The sequence below is a fragment of the Strix aluco genome, chromosome 2 (assembly GCF_031877795.1).
Source record: "Strix aluco isolate bStrAlu1 chromosome 2, bStrAlu1.hap1, whole genome shotgun sequence".
NCBI lineage: Eukaryota > Metazoa > Chordata > Aves > Strigiformes > Strigidae > Strix > Strix aluco.
The window spans coordinates 576,121-594,035 of NC_133932.1; the positions used below are offsets into that span (position 1 = coordinate 576,121).

The following is a 17,915-nucleotide window of genomic DNA, read 5'->3' on the forward strand; positions in this document are numbered from 1 at the left end:
GAACAGTGGAAAGTGTGAATGTCCTGCAGTATGAAGGGAGGCATCACATCTGGGACCATACTACATTCCTGGGCAAAACTTGCTCATAGTCAGACCTCGGCTAAAGCCCACCTGTTGAGTAGTTTTATGGATTTATCCAAGTTCCTCTTTCCTCCCAATTTCCCTATTTTTTCCCCATTAACAAGAATAAATGTTTATTAGGAGTGAACATTGTAACAAATGAATGATGCTGGTGTTTGACTTTGGAGAGAGGACCCAAAAAAGGAATGAGTCTGCCTCCAGATAGACAAATGTTGAGTGACATACTAGCACTGTGTAAGTAGTGAAATTCCAAATGCCCGTGATACCGACATCATTAAACAGCGATAGCATCCTGTTATCCTTGCCCCAGCGTGGTACCCTGATGCGATCCAGACCACCCCAACCAGTTCCAGCTCCCCAGTGCCACTGCTACTTCTGCCCGACTGCAAGTGCTGGGATATTGAAATCACCGCAGATCCCCTCACCCAGAGCATGAAGGAGATGAGGATAAGGGAGGGAATGTGTACAGCGTGAGCTGTTACTCTTCACTCTCAGCAGCAAACTGCTGGAGCAGTTTCCATACCTGATAGATCACCAGTTCTTAGAAAGAGGAGGAATCGCAGTGCTTGGTGGGTCCTAAAGCACAGGAGCAGTCAGACTTTGCCAGGAGCTGTGACACCAGCTTCTCCTATATGAAGACTTTGGAGAAGGGGTGATTTCTTGCTTACACAAATAATGTGCTGGGTGGCTCTGGGGAGGGAGTGTTAATTTTGGGGGAGACTTTTATAGAGTGGTACTGTTTGTGTGTAAGGGGTTGTAAGTGTTGCGTGACCAACCCCAGTAATGCGAACTTCCTGAGGGGAGGGGAAGAGGCTTTAAGAGTGATTGCATTAGTTCTTCAAGATGGATGGAACAGTATTTTGACAGCTGTATACACTCAAGCTTTCTTTAGGATGGCTTTTGCATGAGTTTCTACACCACCAAGTGAGAAATGTAGTAGGCAGGCAGGCTCTAGTTTGTGCCTAGCTTTTCCTGGGCTCATAATTTGTTTTATGATGTCCGATGGTCTTTCCACTTCTTTGCAGACAGTTTTTCTCTTTGACTACCCAGCCTTCCTTGGTAGCATTTCCTCTGGAATGATTTGGGTTTCTAGACCCCTGCCTGTTTCCTCTCTCAGATGCCTCTGCTGGGATTGACAGCTATTTCAAGCCAACCTTGTAAGGTTCCTCCTCATATGTACAATCCCCTTCATGGTGCATTCTGTAACCAGTATTTGTGAACTAATTTTTCTTTTGATTAAACCCAAATTCCTAGGCACTTCTAGTTGTTCAAAGATCCCATGGAGCATTTTATAAGGTGAGATATGTGAACCATAATGTCTCGGCCAATTTCCAGCATGGTCAACTGCAGTCTGGCTTGCCTCACTCCCCTACTTTTCAGAATTGGATAGTGTTTCCTTTTACTGTCATAAAACGTCGCACAGTATTGCTGGCATCCTTTTGAGAGGTCTCTGAAGTGACTGTAGGGTATATAATGCCTGGCATCTGTCAAGAGGAGAAGCCCTTTTTCAAAGCTCAAGTATTTAATTTTGTAATGTTCATCCAGTAGGTTTGTGAACAGCCAAAACCAATGCTACTTAAGAACAAACAAAACAGTCTCCCACTTCCCCATCTCTTTAGAAATACACTTTTAAACTGAATTTGGAGATTTGAGATTATGGGATGTTTCAGCATAAAGAATAGTTTTTTGAGAGAACAAAAGAAAGAGTAATGAGGAGACTGCAGTGTCTTCTGGATGCTATCTGAGCCTTCGCTCGTGGTGTCACTGGTGAAGGGTACTGGAGCAAACAGAACTGACTTGTGCTCTGCTGATGTATTATTGTATCTTCAGGCTCTGGTTGCTTTTGTTTGTCAGGCCCGTCATGGAGATATTAAGTTGGATAGCAAGCAATAAAAGGGCCTGTCATATTCCTAACATGTCAAATCTTTGTGTTTTCCCTTTGTGTACCATGGGTTTTAAAACTACAGTGACTGAATGAACATTGAGTTCTCCCTTCTTACTTTGGTGATGCCATTATTCCTTGTTCAAGGCAGCGATAGGATGTCAAGTTCAACCCTTTTTCATTACAAGGAGGGTGGCCTACTATCACTTTCCGGGATTTTTCTAACATTTCTGTCTTGTAAGGCAATATTTAAAACTGAAAAAGTCAAATTATGAATAGGCCTGGGTTGTAGCTGTACTACAAGCTGAGCCTAACCTTGATCATGTAAAGCTTATTCTTCTGTGCTTACTTGTGTACAACAGAGGATTTTCTCTGTTCTCATTCTCCAGTGTGCACTTTATTTTGTCTTTTGGTTCACTCACAGTCAGCAAGTACAGATGTGTCAAAAGCGAGTTTGGAAGTACCTATTTTGAATATTAAAGAGAAAGTGTTAAAAATAAGGGAGAAAGGAGAGGTAGTTGTTAGAAGTACTCTGTGGGAGATCCTTTGCATGGCAGATAGTTATGTCAGTGTGCTAAAAATTTTCTATCATATCAGAGCGTAGTGAAAATTAATTTGATATTACTGCATTAAGACCTCTTCTTTTTTGTTTGAACAGGCAGTGATTTTAATTTAAATTAGCATTCAGTGTAAGAAAGAGGAACCTAAACTGAATATCCTGTCACTAGATTTATCGGGCAAAAAAAATTTTGTGATACATGTGCCTTCTGAACTGCTCAGGGAAGGGGTTCACATTTTTATAAGAATGTTGTCTTTGTAGTACAAGCTATTGCCAATACTTAGAAACTATTACAGGGAATTCCTACAGACTGTGAGAAACTCTGGCTTGGTACAGGCTTAGGCTGGATGGACTGGGAAGGAGAGTTTATGCCATTTGAATATTACCTAGTGCGACAAAATCCAGGATCCAGGAAATTATAGGCACATCAGTCTTATTTCATTCCCCGGGAAAGTTATGGAACAAACCCTTCTGGGGGCTATCACAAGTCAAATGAAGCAGACGATTGGGAAAAGCCAGCACGGATTCACCAAGTGCGAATTGTGCTTGACAAACCTGATCACCTTCTACAACAAAGTAACCTGCTTGGGCGATGTGGGGCGAGCGGTGGACATTGTCTACCTGGATTTCTCTGAGGCTTTTGAAATGGTTCCCCACAGCCTCCTCCTAGAGAAACTGATGTGTTACGGTCTAGACAAGTGGTCTGTGGGTGGGTGGGGAACTGGCTGACAGGCCGCACCCAGAGGGTGGTGGGAAATAGCTCCTTTTCACACTGGCAACCTGTCACCTGTGGGGTCCCCCAGGGATCAGTATTGGGCCCAATGCTGTTTAATCTTCATAAGCGACCGGGGTGATGGGATCAAGCGTGCCCTGATGAACTTTTCTGATGGTACCAAAGTGAGTGGGGAAGCGGACACTTCGGAAGGGAGAGCCACCCTGCAGGGAGACCTGGATAGGCTGGAAGCGCGGGCTGGCAAGAACCTTATGAAGTTCAACAAGGACAAGTGTAAGGCCTTGCACCTGGGAGAACATAATCCAGGAGCCCAGCACAGCCTGGGCTCTACCCGACTGGGGAGCAGCTCTGTGGAAAGGGACCTGGGGGTCCTGGCGGACAACAAGCTCAACAGGAGTGAACAGTGTGCTGCAGCGGCACAGAAAGCCAACGGGGTGCTGGGCTGCATCAGCAAAGGCATCACCAGCAGAGATAAAGGAGTCGTTATCCCACTCTACTCAGCGCTTGTCAGGCCGCACCTGGAATACCGTGTTCAGTTCTGGTCCCTGATATAAAAACCAGATGTGGACAGGCTGGAGAGGGTCCAGAGAAGGGCCACAGAGATGATCAGAGGACTGGGAAGCCTGGCATGTGAGGGAAGGCTGAGAGAACTGGGTTTGTTGACAAAAGAAGGCTTAGGGGAGACCTTATCACCATGTTCCAGTGTTTGAAGGGTGGCTGCAAAGAAGATGGAGACTCCCTTTTTACAAGGAGTCACATGGAAAAGATGAGGGGTAATGGGTACAGGGTACTCCTGGGGAGATTCCAATTGGAGACAAGAGGAAAATCACAATGAGAACAACCGACCACTGGAATAATCTCCCCAGGGAAGTGGTGGATTCCCCAACACTGGACACTTTTAAGATTCACCTGGACAGGGTGCTGGGCCATCTTGTCTAGAGCGTGTGTTTGCCAGGAAAGGTTGGACCAGATGATCCTTGAGGTCCCTTCCAAACTGGTATTCTATGATTCTATGAAAATTAAAGTGCTTTTTATTTTTTGATAGGACTGTGTCTGTTTCTGTTCAGTCACACATTGTATGCCCTTCAAGTGTGCCTTACAATTACACTTTAAAATACCTTTTTTAAAGTACCATGTCAGGTACTTTAAGTCTGCAGTTCAAGGCATCCTTGCAGATATGAAAACTTACTCTTGTGCTGGAATAGGTCTGTTTTGGAAGAAGAGTCCTTAGTTCATAGAGGTGGGAAGGGAAAACAGTGCCCAAACCTTGGGCGACCATGGTTGGTTTGGGATGATGGAGCACTGGCACCACATGTAGTTGCCATGGAGATTATCTCAGCCCAGGCAGGGAGACAGCTCTGTTCTCTGTTGCAATGGGCTGACAGGGAAAGTTGACAAAAGGACAGTAACTAACTAGTAGTCACCTGCAACAGAGCTTCAGGTGCAACTTCTTACCTCCTAGTAACAGTAACAAATACCATCTGACTCTCAGTTTTTTCTCTTTAGTTCCAAATTGTTGAAATACTCAAGTATTTTAAGGCCTTCATTTGATTCATGGCCCTGAAAACTTTGTGAGTGTTAAAACTGGAACTGCAAAAACTAAAATACAAAAAAAAAAAAAAAAAAAAAAAGGAATATCTTCATTAGTTTTTGAAGCACACACTGTGTAGCCATGTTGTCATTCTTCCTTACATCAAAGATTTCAACTGAGCTGTAATATTATGTCTTTTGATGCAATTAAATATTCTTTTTTCATTTCCTGTCAGTATGTATGTTCTTACTGATTTCTAAGACTAAATCTTGGTTTACTATACTATTTAAAATGATTTAGCTAATCCTTATTCAAGGAGGTAAGGGGATGGGTTTGTTTTTTATTCTGTGATCTGTCATCTGGATTTCTCCATCGTGCCACTGCAGATGATGCATGTCCATGATGAGGAGAGTTATTTATCTTTCTGGGGGTGCCAGCAAATCCTTTCTAATTTAGTCAGAGCAATTTGAGAAATGAAGATGGTACTGACGCTGTTGTAGCTATTTTTGATGCAGTGGTTATGTGGTGATCTTCCCCAAGGACAGATTACTTTTGTAACTAACATTTTATCACATTTACTAGCAATTTCTAAAGTATTGTCATAGTAAATAGCCAGCAACTGCTCTGAAGAACCATATTAATACTAAAATTTGCTTTCTTAGCCATTCTGTGTGGCTGGTCTGGAGATCCCCAAAAGAGTTTCATAGCTAGTACACCATGTGCTCCAGGGTATCTGAGCTGCTATTAGACTTCTCAACAGGAAAATTCAAAGCTCTCCGTTGCCTACAGAGGGAACTTAAAGAGGATTGACCTGGTAGACATGAGAGAGATCCTCCTTTCGGGATTAACAGTGCTGGTGACACACAGCAGAATAATTTGGGTTCTGTCCAGGAGGTGGCTTGAACTGCTGCTTGTGTGTTGTACCACTGGCTTCCATACCTGCTTCTCCCACTGCTATGCGGAACCTTTCCCTTCTGTCAGGGAAGTAGTTGAGCTTGAAATGCTTTTAAATATTTAGAATGTTGATCCTTTTTCCTTAGTTAATGAGCCTCCCCAGCCAGGCCTGTTTCAAGGCCAGATTGAATGAGGCTTTGAGCAGCCTGGGCTAGTGGAAGGTGTCCCTGCCTACGACAGAGGGATTGGAACTCGATGATCTTTAAGGTCCCTTCCAACCCAAACCATTCTATGATTTAAAAGACCTCATCTCTTCCTTTGGATACTGGTGGGCAGCATGGCAGGATCTGCTTGACCTTTGTTTTTTCTGCTGCCTTGAGGAGTGAAACTATAGTGGTATGTTAGAGTACTGTCATCACCACTTCTAGCCCAGTTACTGCGATCGGACAGCTGTGGTGGCAAGAGGAGGCCTCTCAACTGAGCAAGGACAAACAGGGACATGGGAGACAATTTTGCTGACAGCAGTTACTTTTCACAGAAAATTAATTGACCTTGCACTGTGTGTTCCTGATGGGACACACAGGGGAGATGCAATGAGAAAAAAATCAAAGTAGTGCATTGACATTAAGATTACTTAATCTGATTCAGTGGAGATTTAGACCAGTTTTTAATGACAAAATGATGAGAATAAGTAAATCTTAGACTTCAATTTTATTCTTCTCCCTGACCAACGCTCTGCCTCTCTCCTCCCTTCCTCCCAAGGAAGAGCAATCTAAAATGGCAATTAAGAAAAAACTCAAGATGTGCCCAATACACTTGGTGTTTTACTCAGCATCAAATATTTTTCACTCTGCTGAGTTTAAACCTGGGAGTCCTGCGAAATAATTTTTCCCCCAGATTAATGAACACAGATCAATACTGTTTAATCAACCAATAAATAAAAACATAGCCTGCAAAGCAGCCAGAAATTAATCCATCATAGCACACCCAAACTGAATGAACTATGACCACCTACAGAGTACTGACTTTCCTGTAACATGTCTGAAACTAGAAAGAGAGCATAACAAATATAAAACCTATTTCCACAGTGTACAGGGCTTTTTGTTAAAAAAATCAGAAAACACAGGCTTTATTTAAAGTCTGGTTTCAGATATGAAACATTTTTAGAACAGAGGAGGATGGAAGTCAAGGAGGCGGAAAGATGGGGGGGTTAATAATAAATTGCATAAAAACTTTGTTTTCATGTAAGTAATTCTAGTTTAGTACTGATATGTAGCCCTGATGGGAGCATAAGGGAGAAAGCAGGGATTTCTGTTTGGGCCCAGAGACTATTCTGGCACGGAGTGTGTCTCTGTGAGCAGTGCCAGATATGTCAAATAAAAGTTGAGGGAGTCTCCCTCCTGGACACGTCAGGCAGGTTCCCTCCAAATTCGGTCACAGAGATGAGTTTAACGGTGAGAAGTGAACTCGTCATGTAGTGGCCTGTGTCACTGGGGGTCTTCTGGATACCAGATAGATGTCTGATGTCCCTTAGCTTCCAGATTTAAAAACAAACAAACAAAAAACCAAAAACGCCACTAGTGGACATTATTCCCTCAGTTATCTTTGGGTATATATGCAAAATAATCTTTTTCTATTCTGTGTAATCTATTGTTTCCATGTTCATTGTTCGTATATTACAAAGGGTTGTAAGGACCATGCCTCCTTTCTCTCCCAAAAAAACCTTTCTGTTTTCTTCATCTTCTCTTCCTGTGAGGAACTTCCCATACCTGCCATCATTTCTGTGAACTTCCTTTATTTTAGTTGTAGGCTGGCTCGAACCACAAGTTGTTTTTTCCAAAGAATTTTAAGATAATTTTCTGTTCCTTTTCAGTTGTAACTTTTTCTTTATTTTGGGGCATTTGGAGATGTGCTGTCTAGAGGAGTTTTACTTTTTCAGTCAGCTCTAGTCCTTATAATAATTAATTATTTATGTTGTGGTCACTGTAACTCCTTATTAATCAATTCAGAGTAGAAAAATGGCATGTGAGGGTCAGAAGTCTCAGTAATGGTGAATCAGCCTAGCAAATGTGTATGTACAAACAAAATTGCATTCACATCAAAGCACATGTCATTACCTCCTATTTCATTAAGGTCTCGTCTACCTTTAAAAATACTAGTATGAAGAACTAGGTAAATGTGGATTCCTTGTGAGTATATTAATAAAGGTGATGATTAAAGGGAACCTGTTCAATTATTTAAATATCTGTGTGCTTATCTATTTACGTGCATGTGTATAAACATGCAGATGTGTATGTGTTACTGTAGGTATGTATATGTATATATTTAGTACACATATTGATGTGTGTAGACATGTTTATTAAATTTGAAAGAAGATAGAAACCATTGCACTCAGTGATTTTAAATAGTGATAAGTATCATAAATGAGAAAGTCTTATTCGTGTGTGTGTGTTAAGCATAAATGACTTGTTCCATTTCAGCATGGTTCAAAATAAAATCAAATAAATACTTAATGACTGGGAAGTCTGTTAGTATGTGCCATGTTGCTGACGTAATACCAAAGGAAAAAAAAGTGAAGAGCTGTGGAATTCACATTTATTTTTCTATCTCGAGAGCATTACGTGAGCATTCAGAAGTCTTTGACAACCTCGTGGTTGCGTGAGGTCTGTGTGCCGCAGGGAAGCAGATGCAGAGGCTGCAGTGCTGAACATCACCCCTTCAGCAGCGCGTTCCGTCAGCGCCTGCCTGCCCCTCATTGCACCACGGGGCACTTGAAAGTCAACCTGGTATTAATCAATTAGGTTCTGCATTTGTGCCAACTTATTATTAAGGAAGCATTTGTGCTCTCTCCTGCTCTAGCAGAGAGGAGTCTCCTGGGCAGCTTGACACCTCAAAGCGGGGCAGGCAGGGCTGCTCTGGTACAGACGTGTTTGGGATCTGTGAGCAGGGTGCTTCTGCATTTATTTGCATCAAGTTACGATTTACTTTGTGAATAACCCTGCTGACATCAAGGTAACTATTTGCAGAGGAAGGTAGTTGGCAGAGTCCAGCCTGCGGTGCTTTGATGTCCACAACAAAGCGCTCCTGTCATGGGAGCTGACGTGGTGTCACGAGCAATCACAGCTCGAAACTAGCTTCTGTCTGGACTGGGACAGGAGCGGCTGTTTCTGGAACGGATAGAAAGCTCTGTTGTATGAAATAAAGATACTCAGGTATTGAAGAAAGATGCTCAGATTTGAACTGTTTTCACAGATGTTTGTGGAGTCTGGGGCTGGATGTTGGTTCCCTCTTCTCTCACTTCTTGCTGAAAGTGGAGGACGTTGCATCACGAAGTGCAGTCCAGCACTCCGATGGGCAGTGAACAGGTGGCACATTGTTTCTCAGGCTATTTCAGACCATGGAAACCATTTGTCCAGTTTTAGATTGCTATTGCTAGCAGTGTGTCTTTTAGTATGAGAAAGAGAAGAGGTTATTTAAAACTTAGATGACTCCTGTTTGCCTTTCAGAGCATGCCAAGTGGGATTTAAGAAGGAATGCTTAAAGATCACAGGCAGCTTCCCCTGAATCTATTTTATGCAGTTCTCATTTATTTCCAATGTGAAGTAAATATGCCGAGAAAGACCTGGCTCAGCAATTCCATTCAGTGAGACATGCACAGATACACTCTGGGATGGGCGTTTGGGGCTTAAGCACAGTGAGCAAGAGGGACAAAGAGGTGATTAGTTCTCATTTCTTTGATGTACTTCATTTATATCATTGCTCCACAACCTGTTTGGGTGTAGTGCGTCCAGAAACCCGGGAGTGTGGAGCTGGTGTGTGTAAAAGCTGGTCACTCCTTCTGTATCTGTGGAGTCGGGGCAGAAGAGACAAAAGTCAGTGATGGGTTCCCAAACACAGAAGCTGCCCTACCAAAATGTGGCACAAGAAATTTGCCAAGGGGTGATATGGAGGGAAACAAGCCCATGGTAATGCACAGTGGTAACAGTGAGCTACCAAGACACCTTTTAAACTTTCAGGAGTATGCTGGATGATGTAATTTCTCAACTTCTTCTAATGAAGTATCATCTGAGATTCCAAAGTGGATGGGGGATATAAGTGGTCAGTGCCCTCGGAGAGGAATAAGCCAGGGAAGGAGCTGTTGCTGTGCAGGGGCAGGCATATGGTGCAGGAGCACTCGGACACCCTCAGGAGGACAGAAATGAAGAACCCAGCAGATTGTCACAGATATTTGAGCTGTAATATAAGGAAAATAATGTTAGTCTCCCAAAACTTCAGCTTTCTCTCTTCCTCTGTTCATCTGCTGCCATGTGTGAAGTTGTACAGGACTAGATGTATTTTTTGGTGCATTAATAAATTTACAATGAAGTAAACCCATATCACCATTGATGATGTTTAAAAAAAAAAAAAAAAAGTGGGCTTTGGAATACTCTCTCCTTTTTACTTCTGGTGACCAATACACTTTCCCAGAAAACTTTTCACCTTCAGCTGATGTCTCATGAGCACTCCTGGAACAGTAACAGTGATGTTTTAGGAAAAATGCCAGTCATCCTGGGGCTGGCTGCTCGTTCTTCTCAGCTCAGAAGAGTCAATCAGACTCAGTTTGTCCCTCAGAAGAGAAGGAAAACAGCTCATGAGGGCAACTCATGGATGTCAGTGCCATAAATTTCCTAGTATACAAGTAAGCTTGAGATTTAGACTTGTCACCTCCCTTGCTCGTGTCCTTTGAGAAGAGACCCCAGAATGGCCGGCCACGTAGTGTCTTCTGAGGTTGACATAGAACCAGCTTAAGGGGCAGCTTAACGTTACAGTGAGCCTGTGTAAGGGGCTGCCAGGAGTGACATCCTCGCTCTTCCCCTGCCACCAGCCACACATCCCACGTGGGATCTAGCACTCGGGTGGCCACAGGCCGTTCAGCTGCTGGTTTGATGGCTGTGCCTGCACAGAGGGGAAAGCAAACAGGCCAGCCGAGCTGCGGTGTCCACTTGGTGCACACATTGGTGCGTTTGCTGTAGACCTGGAAAGTGGGGCTTTTCTTGGGGGACTGGGCAGAATATGTCTTCATTCTGTGTAGAGGTGCAAATGAGTGCTGCCATTTCTTCCATGGCATCCATTCTGGTCTTAATGAAGTTCATTAACATGTTTATTTAGCCCCTTCACTCAGGAGTCTCTTAGTTGTACTGGCCAGAAAACAAATTCTCTTCTTAGTTGCTGCTCTGATTCTAAAGCTCTTGCGGTTTGCCAAGAAGCTAATCTATATCAAGTAAAATTTCATGACAAATGACATCCAACCTGCTAAAACATTCACTGATTTTCTTCACTTGCTAGCTTTCAACTTCCCAAATTTTTTTGAACTCTTAACAGCTGTCACAACCCAACTTTAGGATGCTGACTGTTACACAAGCTTTTCAAACTGGGAAAAGGAGTGGAAGTTACAAGATGGTATCCTTCCAGGCATAAATACCTACCCATTTTGTTACCTGTTCTGTTGCATTAGGATTTTAAAAGCCACTGTGGATGAATAAAGATCCCCCTTTCCCCTTCATATCCTTTTACTTAACCTTTCACTTAAATTCTCTGACACATCTTTCACATATCCTTTCACTTACCTTTTTTTCAATAAGTACCTATTTCAACATAGAACTAGTAAATATAGTTGATTTTCTCTCTCTCTCTCATGTTCTCTGGCCATCAGTTTACTCTGCTCACAGCTAGCGATTGCATAGATGTAGTTATATTGTCCATACTTGGGGTGATGCTTAAGAAATTGTACCGTTCCTCTTTATTCAAAATAAATAACTTTTGAAGCTGTGAATTTGCAACTTCAGAATACAGGAGATTGCAGCAATGACTAAGTACCTGTCGGGTGGAAATATTCCAGATACAGAAATTGAATTATTCAGTTCTAATTACTCAGTTCGATGGATGATAATGCTTCTGGCAATGATCAGGGAAGTAATTCAGTCCCCAACAGAAACTTCTGTGTTTGAATACAGCATCTTAAAGACTAATATAGCACTATTAGAGGGAACTGTTGCTGTGGATGTTCTTTTCCCCTAAGGTATCTCTGTAGATAGATGAAGAAGAGAATGAGTAGAAACATCTTAATATAAATAATTTTCTTTCAAAACATAAGCTTTTTTTTAAGTCTTGTGGACATTCTGTGTAAACTTCGGGAATGGTGCCTTTGCCTAATTATTACTGAAGAGACACAAAATTAAAATGTAGTTGCAGGAAATGTCTGTATATATTTTTATGCAATAGGACATTATACCATTCTCGTCATTTTTCTTCTTCTAGGTAATTGTGTCAATAAGGCATTGGGAGCTTTTAGATGGAGGCTGGGGAGGTTTTTGTGTGCACTTTTGTGTTTGGTTTGATTTATTTTTTTGCTTCCTTCATCTGCAAGGCATGTTTTAGTAGGAGGAGATGACTTATTCTGAAAGAAGTGTCAGCAAACTTAGCAAGAAAGATGTATTTTTACAGTTGTCCTATGGACCATAGTGCCCTTAGTCTTCAGTACCAGTGCTATTGCTTGGTTTGGGGTCCAATGAGATAGGTCTGTAATTATATACAGTGAATGCAGTGCTACAGATCCAAGATTATGTTTTACTTGTGAAATAAAGCGGAGAGATGTCATGCAACTTGAGATGTGGTTTATCAAAAACATCTTTCATTGTTCACTGCTTAGTTTAATTCAAGGGAGATTTTCGAAATATTAGATATTTCTACCTGTGATGCTGCAGCTGGCACCCGCTGTGCAGCATTTCAGAAAGATAAATAAATATATTGCCTGCCAGATTTAATACTGTGAAGAGGAGGTGAAACCTGGGACTTTTCTTAGAGTAAATTTCGAATACCAGTGTTCTAAAATGATAAAAAATTCTGTTACAGCTGTACTTATTGCTAATCTTGAGATTGTATTATTGTGACAACCTTTCAGCTGAAGTTTTTATCCCTGTTTTTGAATGAAAAGATAGGAGATGGATTTGAAAAACGGTAACAAAAACTCTTCTTTTTTCTTGTTAGATCCTTCAGATGATGAAGCTATTGATAAAGCAAGTGATAACAGGACAGCAACACATCAAGATTCAGATTCCAAACCTGCTGTGACAAAGAAAAGAAAGCAGGTTTGTAAATTTAGCAATTGTGTAGAGCACAGAGATGATAACACATAGGGAAATGTAGTCCCTTTTCGTCGAGTGAAGGGACAGTTTTCTTCACTCTTTGTTTCATCTGTTCATGTAATAATATTGTTTTATTAAATTATTTGGCCTTATTTGGAAGTTATCACATTCCAGTACATTCAGTAACAACTTCATTCTTGTTTTGTGAGTTGAGATGCCAGGCCTGTCTGCTACAAAGTGGCTGTCTAGTGATAAAAGCCTGGATGGTGCTACCAGGTGTCCTCCCCTATAATCTTTTCCCCTTCCCTGCACACAGGAGGTCTTGAAAGCCATATTTATGTGTTGTACAGCATCTCTGCCCAAGCATGTCCCCAGGGCAAGGTCCAAGTGAAGAAGAATTTAGGTCTGCATGGATTGATGTTTTCGTAGCCTTTCACTACTAAAAGCTTCCTGTAAGACCAGCAGGAGCTGTGTTGTTCAGCATTACATGGAGTATGCCACGGAAAAGGCAGCAAGGTCTTTGGCAGACAGCATCACCCCAACTTGAGCAAAAAAGAGTCATCTAGAGGTCAGTTGATTTTAATAAGTCTCTTGTTTGAAGGTAAATTTCTTCTGCCTTCCTGATACTATAAAGGAGAATCGACTGAATGGCTGTCAAAGAGCTAAAATTACATAGAAGCTATCTCTCCTTGAGGTTATGGATATTAATTTTGACCCCTAGGTCAATAGTAAATTCACTGTCTGATGCCTAGGCAGTTGCCCAAGTGAAAACCATTTGCAGGGTTGCTCTTTTTTTATAACAGAGAAGTGTAAACAGCACAGTCCCAATTATTACGCTTTTGGGTGCCTTTCCAAGGAGACCAGAGGTGAAGTGAGCCAAATATCTGAATGGTTCCATGTTTTGATTAGGAAAGACAGAACCAAGCAATACAGGGGAAAGCTTTATTGCCTTTGTACATGCTCTACCAGGGGTCAGATCCTGAGGATCAACTTGGTGAGGATGCTTATGGAGACACTTTTTATCTCCATTATCTTCACTTAAGCCTTTGGAACTAAGTTAAGACAGTTTATTTAGAGGAGTTGCTTTGCTCTTTCTATGAGAACATTAGAAAGGATAACCACACAGGTTATCCTGCCGTGGTGGACTGGGACTGCTCAGCTTTAGCAGAACACCTGCCACAGCTCTTCCTGTCACATAAAGAATATCAGTCTGCATTTTGGAATCGGATAATTTGATGTTTAGCCATGAAACTCCACGACACAATGCTTTACGGGAGCTCAAAGTCGTGGCTGTGTTATTGCATGGCTTTTAGAACAAAACACTTGCAAAATCAGATGTATTTGTGGAAAGCTAGTATTTTGTAGTTCTGGTGCATATGACATAACTCATTTTACTCATGCCTGCCTTATTCACAGGCTGGAAGCTATTCTGCAGTGAACTAGGCACCTTGAAGCCAGTCAGAAGACAACCAAATAGAATTATGGACATTTATGTTTCTAGTCTGCAGGCTGTCCTCAGGCTTACAATTAAATGAATAACTTGTATCCAGTCTGAATGGCATATTGATGTGTTTATTTTGTCACAAACTCCAGAAGTCAGAGTATATGGCTGACCTAGAATGTAAACTTTCACACAGATGCCAGAATGTTTTCACTCTACATTTGAATTTCCAGTAACTTGGCAACATGTAAAGAAAAAGAATTTGTTAGAAATATAATACAGGAAATATTTTATGTTCTGTCTATGATTAACAAACAAGGAATTTATGACATTTTAGTTCATAAATCAATGGCATAAATTTCCTGTTTTCTGCATTTTAAGAACTTCCATGTAAAAATAGCATAAAAACACAGAGCACAAGGGAGCCATGTCAAAAACCAGTAGGTTGTCTGCTCTGTGTCTTGCGTAAGACAGACATGCAAATGACCTTTTCTTAAGGGTGGCATGCAAAGAGCTCTTGCATGAGTAGGTATGCAGCTAACATTTGATAAGGGTCAGAAGTTCAGTCTAGATCAGATGCCTAAATATTTTAGACTGGAGCTCATCAAAGACATATAAGTTTACAGCCATTCACCACCATGAAGTTTTTCTTTTTCTTATGGCATTATTTTTAATGTCTGGATAAAGTGGACTTATTGTTGCTGGGCTAATAGTGTACTGTGCCTAAATACATATATGCTGCTGTAAAGGAGAGAATTTTGAGTCTTAATATGCTTTGAGGAAGCAAGCTTTGACTACAAGCCTGCTGTGTACTACTGTTGCTGTTGAAAGAACGGGTTGCATACTGCTTTCAGAAAAGAAGCCATGGCATTTGGTGATACTTTTAAACACCTGAAAGAAGGGTTATCAGTAAGAAAATTTTGTTTCTCTTAGAGAAAATTTTTCAGCTCTGTGGCATGCTTTTATTCTTTTCTCATGCAGATACCAGTTGGGAGTGTTTTGCAGATTTATGAAAAACAATTCACAATGTATATCAAGGGAGAAATGGGCCTGAGGTGAATGAGTGGCATTTTTTGGTATGCTGAAAGAGCAGTAACACTTTCTAGAATAGGGAACCATCATACTCTACTGGAGGAAAGACATTCAGGTTGGCCTCTTTCTGGCTTTTTGATTGCTTGGTAGTATCCCTTGACTAAATGAATCCCAAGGCTTGTTCTCTGCATAGAATATGATGTTGAACATGGAATTTATGATTAAAACACCTGGCAAGTGGTCTTTGAATATCTGTAGACAGCTGGGATGCATAAGGGTAGAGCAGGAGCTGAAGGCAAAGGGTAGCTCTGTTTCAGTCTCAACGTCTGGGAATGCTAATGGTAGGGACAGGAATGGAGAAATGTATGGTGGTGTTTTAAAAGCACTTGAATCAGAGTCAGGACAGAGATTTTTTTAAACAGAAACAAAACAAAAATAAAACCAAAAAGCTTATGTTAACCCTGGAACAATTTTGTTAGTTGAAGTGAGTTTCTACTCGCAGTCATTCCCTTGATTTTTAGTGAAGATAATATCTGTTTATACTGAGAAAATCACAGGGACAGATCTCTCTTGTTGGGGCAAGATATAGTCCCTGTCACAGCTTCTCACGGGTGGGTATTGATCCAGGCTGCGTTATACTCCAGCCCTAGTTGTTGAGTGCTTTGCTGGCTGTAGCCAGTCCCCAGCCACATCTTCTCTGGTAGTTCCTAAGTATCATTTCAAACTTCAACCAGTTTCAGGGCCGCTCTGTACAGTACTTCTGCTTTTGGAAGTGCAGTGGCTGTGGTTGCATCATAGCACAGACTGCAGGAGCAAGCAACAGGACATTGGTTTGTACTGAACATGGTGGGATCGAGTTTTTTATAGCCACATCAATCAGGGAAGTGGGGAGAAATAGGGAAATGTACGTTTAATATGAACAATTAAACTCCACAAAATGCTTCTGATAAGGACATGAGAGCAGGATTGGGAAGGCACGAATGTGCTGGGTAGGGTTATATAGTACCAGTTGTCATGAAGTGTCCTCCTGTTAAGGGGGTACGGGGTGCAGAGGGCTCAGGAGCACTCAGATACACTGAACTCCTGTTAGCTTTCCTTGGGCCCTCGTGGACCTGTGGAAGCTGCCCTCACAAGGGAACAGAGGAGCAGCTTCTCTGGCTGTCGGCTGGGCTCCCTTTCCTGCTGGTACTTTTCTTCCAGGCCTTCCCCAGGAGGCAGCTCTGCATCTGCTGCTCCTGAGCTGGTAATGATCCGTGTGATGAGACTTCTCTGCACTTTCTCAAAGGAGCAGATTTTTCCAGCCAAATGCACCCTACTATCAAGGAGATTTTTCCTGCATCTCAACCTGTTTTCCCACTGCTCTTCATCAAGTCACTTATTTAGCTCTAAAGCCTGTCTATGTAGATTAATTTGCATTTCCATGAAGTGGAAGTCCCTAAGAAGGCAAAAGAAAAGAGGATTACTGTGCTTAAAACAAGGAAAGCCTGTGCCTCACTTCGTATGTTTTAGACAATTTTAGGTGACTAAGGACAAATCCTAACTCTGGCTTATGTGAACAGGGACTCTGATACAAATGGACCAATTCAACCTGCTCACTCAGTCACCAAAGAGGGTTAATGATAGCAACACGTGTTGGATGAAGATTATTCTGAAATGTACCATGTATTTTTCTTGTGTGTATTTGACTCTGCTGTGAGGAGACAAAGCAAGAATGGGGCAGAACAAATTTGAAACATGTTTTCCTAAATTTTGCATTAGAAATGTAAAAGGAAATCCAGAGCATGGTTGTTTCCGATTATTCTCGTGCAGTTCCGTGGTATCTTTCACGTCTGGCTGCTCACCTTAGACCCGGTTATTTTAGAGCACTATTGGCAAAGATTTGAAAAACAATCACACGCAATAATAGAGATTAAAAATATAAACTTTGTGAAAGGTTTTGTCATGTTTTTCTCTTGATTTTTTTTTAATGTATCAAAACCTGCTTTTCCCCATTCTATTGAATTGTGACTACAACCTGCATGTTTCAACTTTCTGTTCTTTTATTCACCTCTTGGTTACAATAACATAGATCTCAATTCCAAAATTACTCCAGATATATGTAACTGTAAGAATTTGATCCCTTCTACAGGTGTGGAAGCTTGGCTTTGTTTGTTTTTCCCTAACCCAGCATTATACTTTCTATATCCCCTCTTACCTCCCTTTGGTGACTTTCCCCACACCCCCAGCCCCAGTGATCAGATATCTGATGTTAAATATTTTTTTTCTTTTTTTTTTTCTTTTTAAATATGTGCTTTGCAGCCTACAGAGTGTTTTCTAAGTCAGCCTGAAGAAAAACAAGAGAGCACTGTAAAGACAAAGAGGAGGAAGAAGGTATGAATGTCCTAGAGACTGGGGACTGGGCAGCGGGCGCATGTGAGTACAGGATTCAGAATTGGGACAGCCCTGTGACAGTGAGAAGTAGTATGGTCGTAAAGTTGCAGCTTCTTTTAGAGAAGAATAGAAATTCCTACTTTTTTGACTTCACTCAGAATACCCATTCCCAGCCTGAACTGTGGCATTGTGTCTGTCCTCCACTCAAGGGTTGTATATGTCTACACCCCACTTGCAAGTGTTGGACACCAGAGAAAGGTGGAATTTC

The 17,915-nt window shown here is 41.6% G+C and overlaps 1 protein-coding gene across 3 annotated transcripts in view; it reads left to right on the forward strand.

Annotated features, from left to right (window-relative positions):
• Positions 1-17,915, forward strand: part of CMSS1 (cms1 ribosomal small subunit homolog) — a 248,172-nt gene that overhangs the window by 217,114 nt on the left and 13,143 nt on the right. For all 3 annotated transcript variants that reach the window (XM_074807401.1, XM_074807410.1, XM_074807419.1), the window contains exons 3-4: positions 12,707-12,807; positions 17,576-17,647. In XM_074807401.1, the coding sequence (XP_074663502.1) occupies positions 12,707-12,807; positions 17,576-17,647 (173 nt within the window). The remainder of the gene's footprint in view (positions 1-12,706; positions 12,808-17,575; positions 17,648-17,915) is intronic.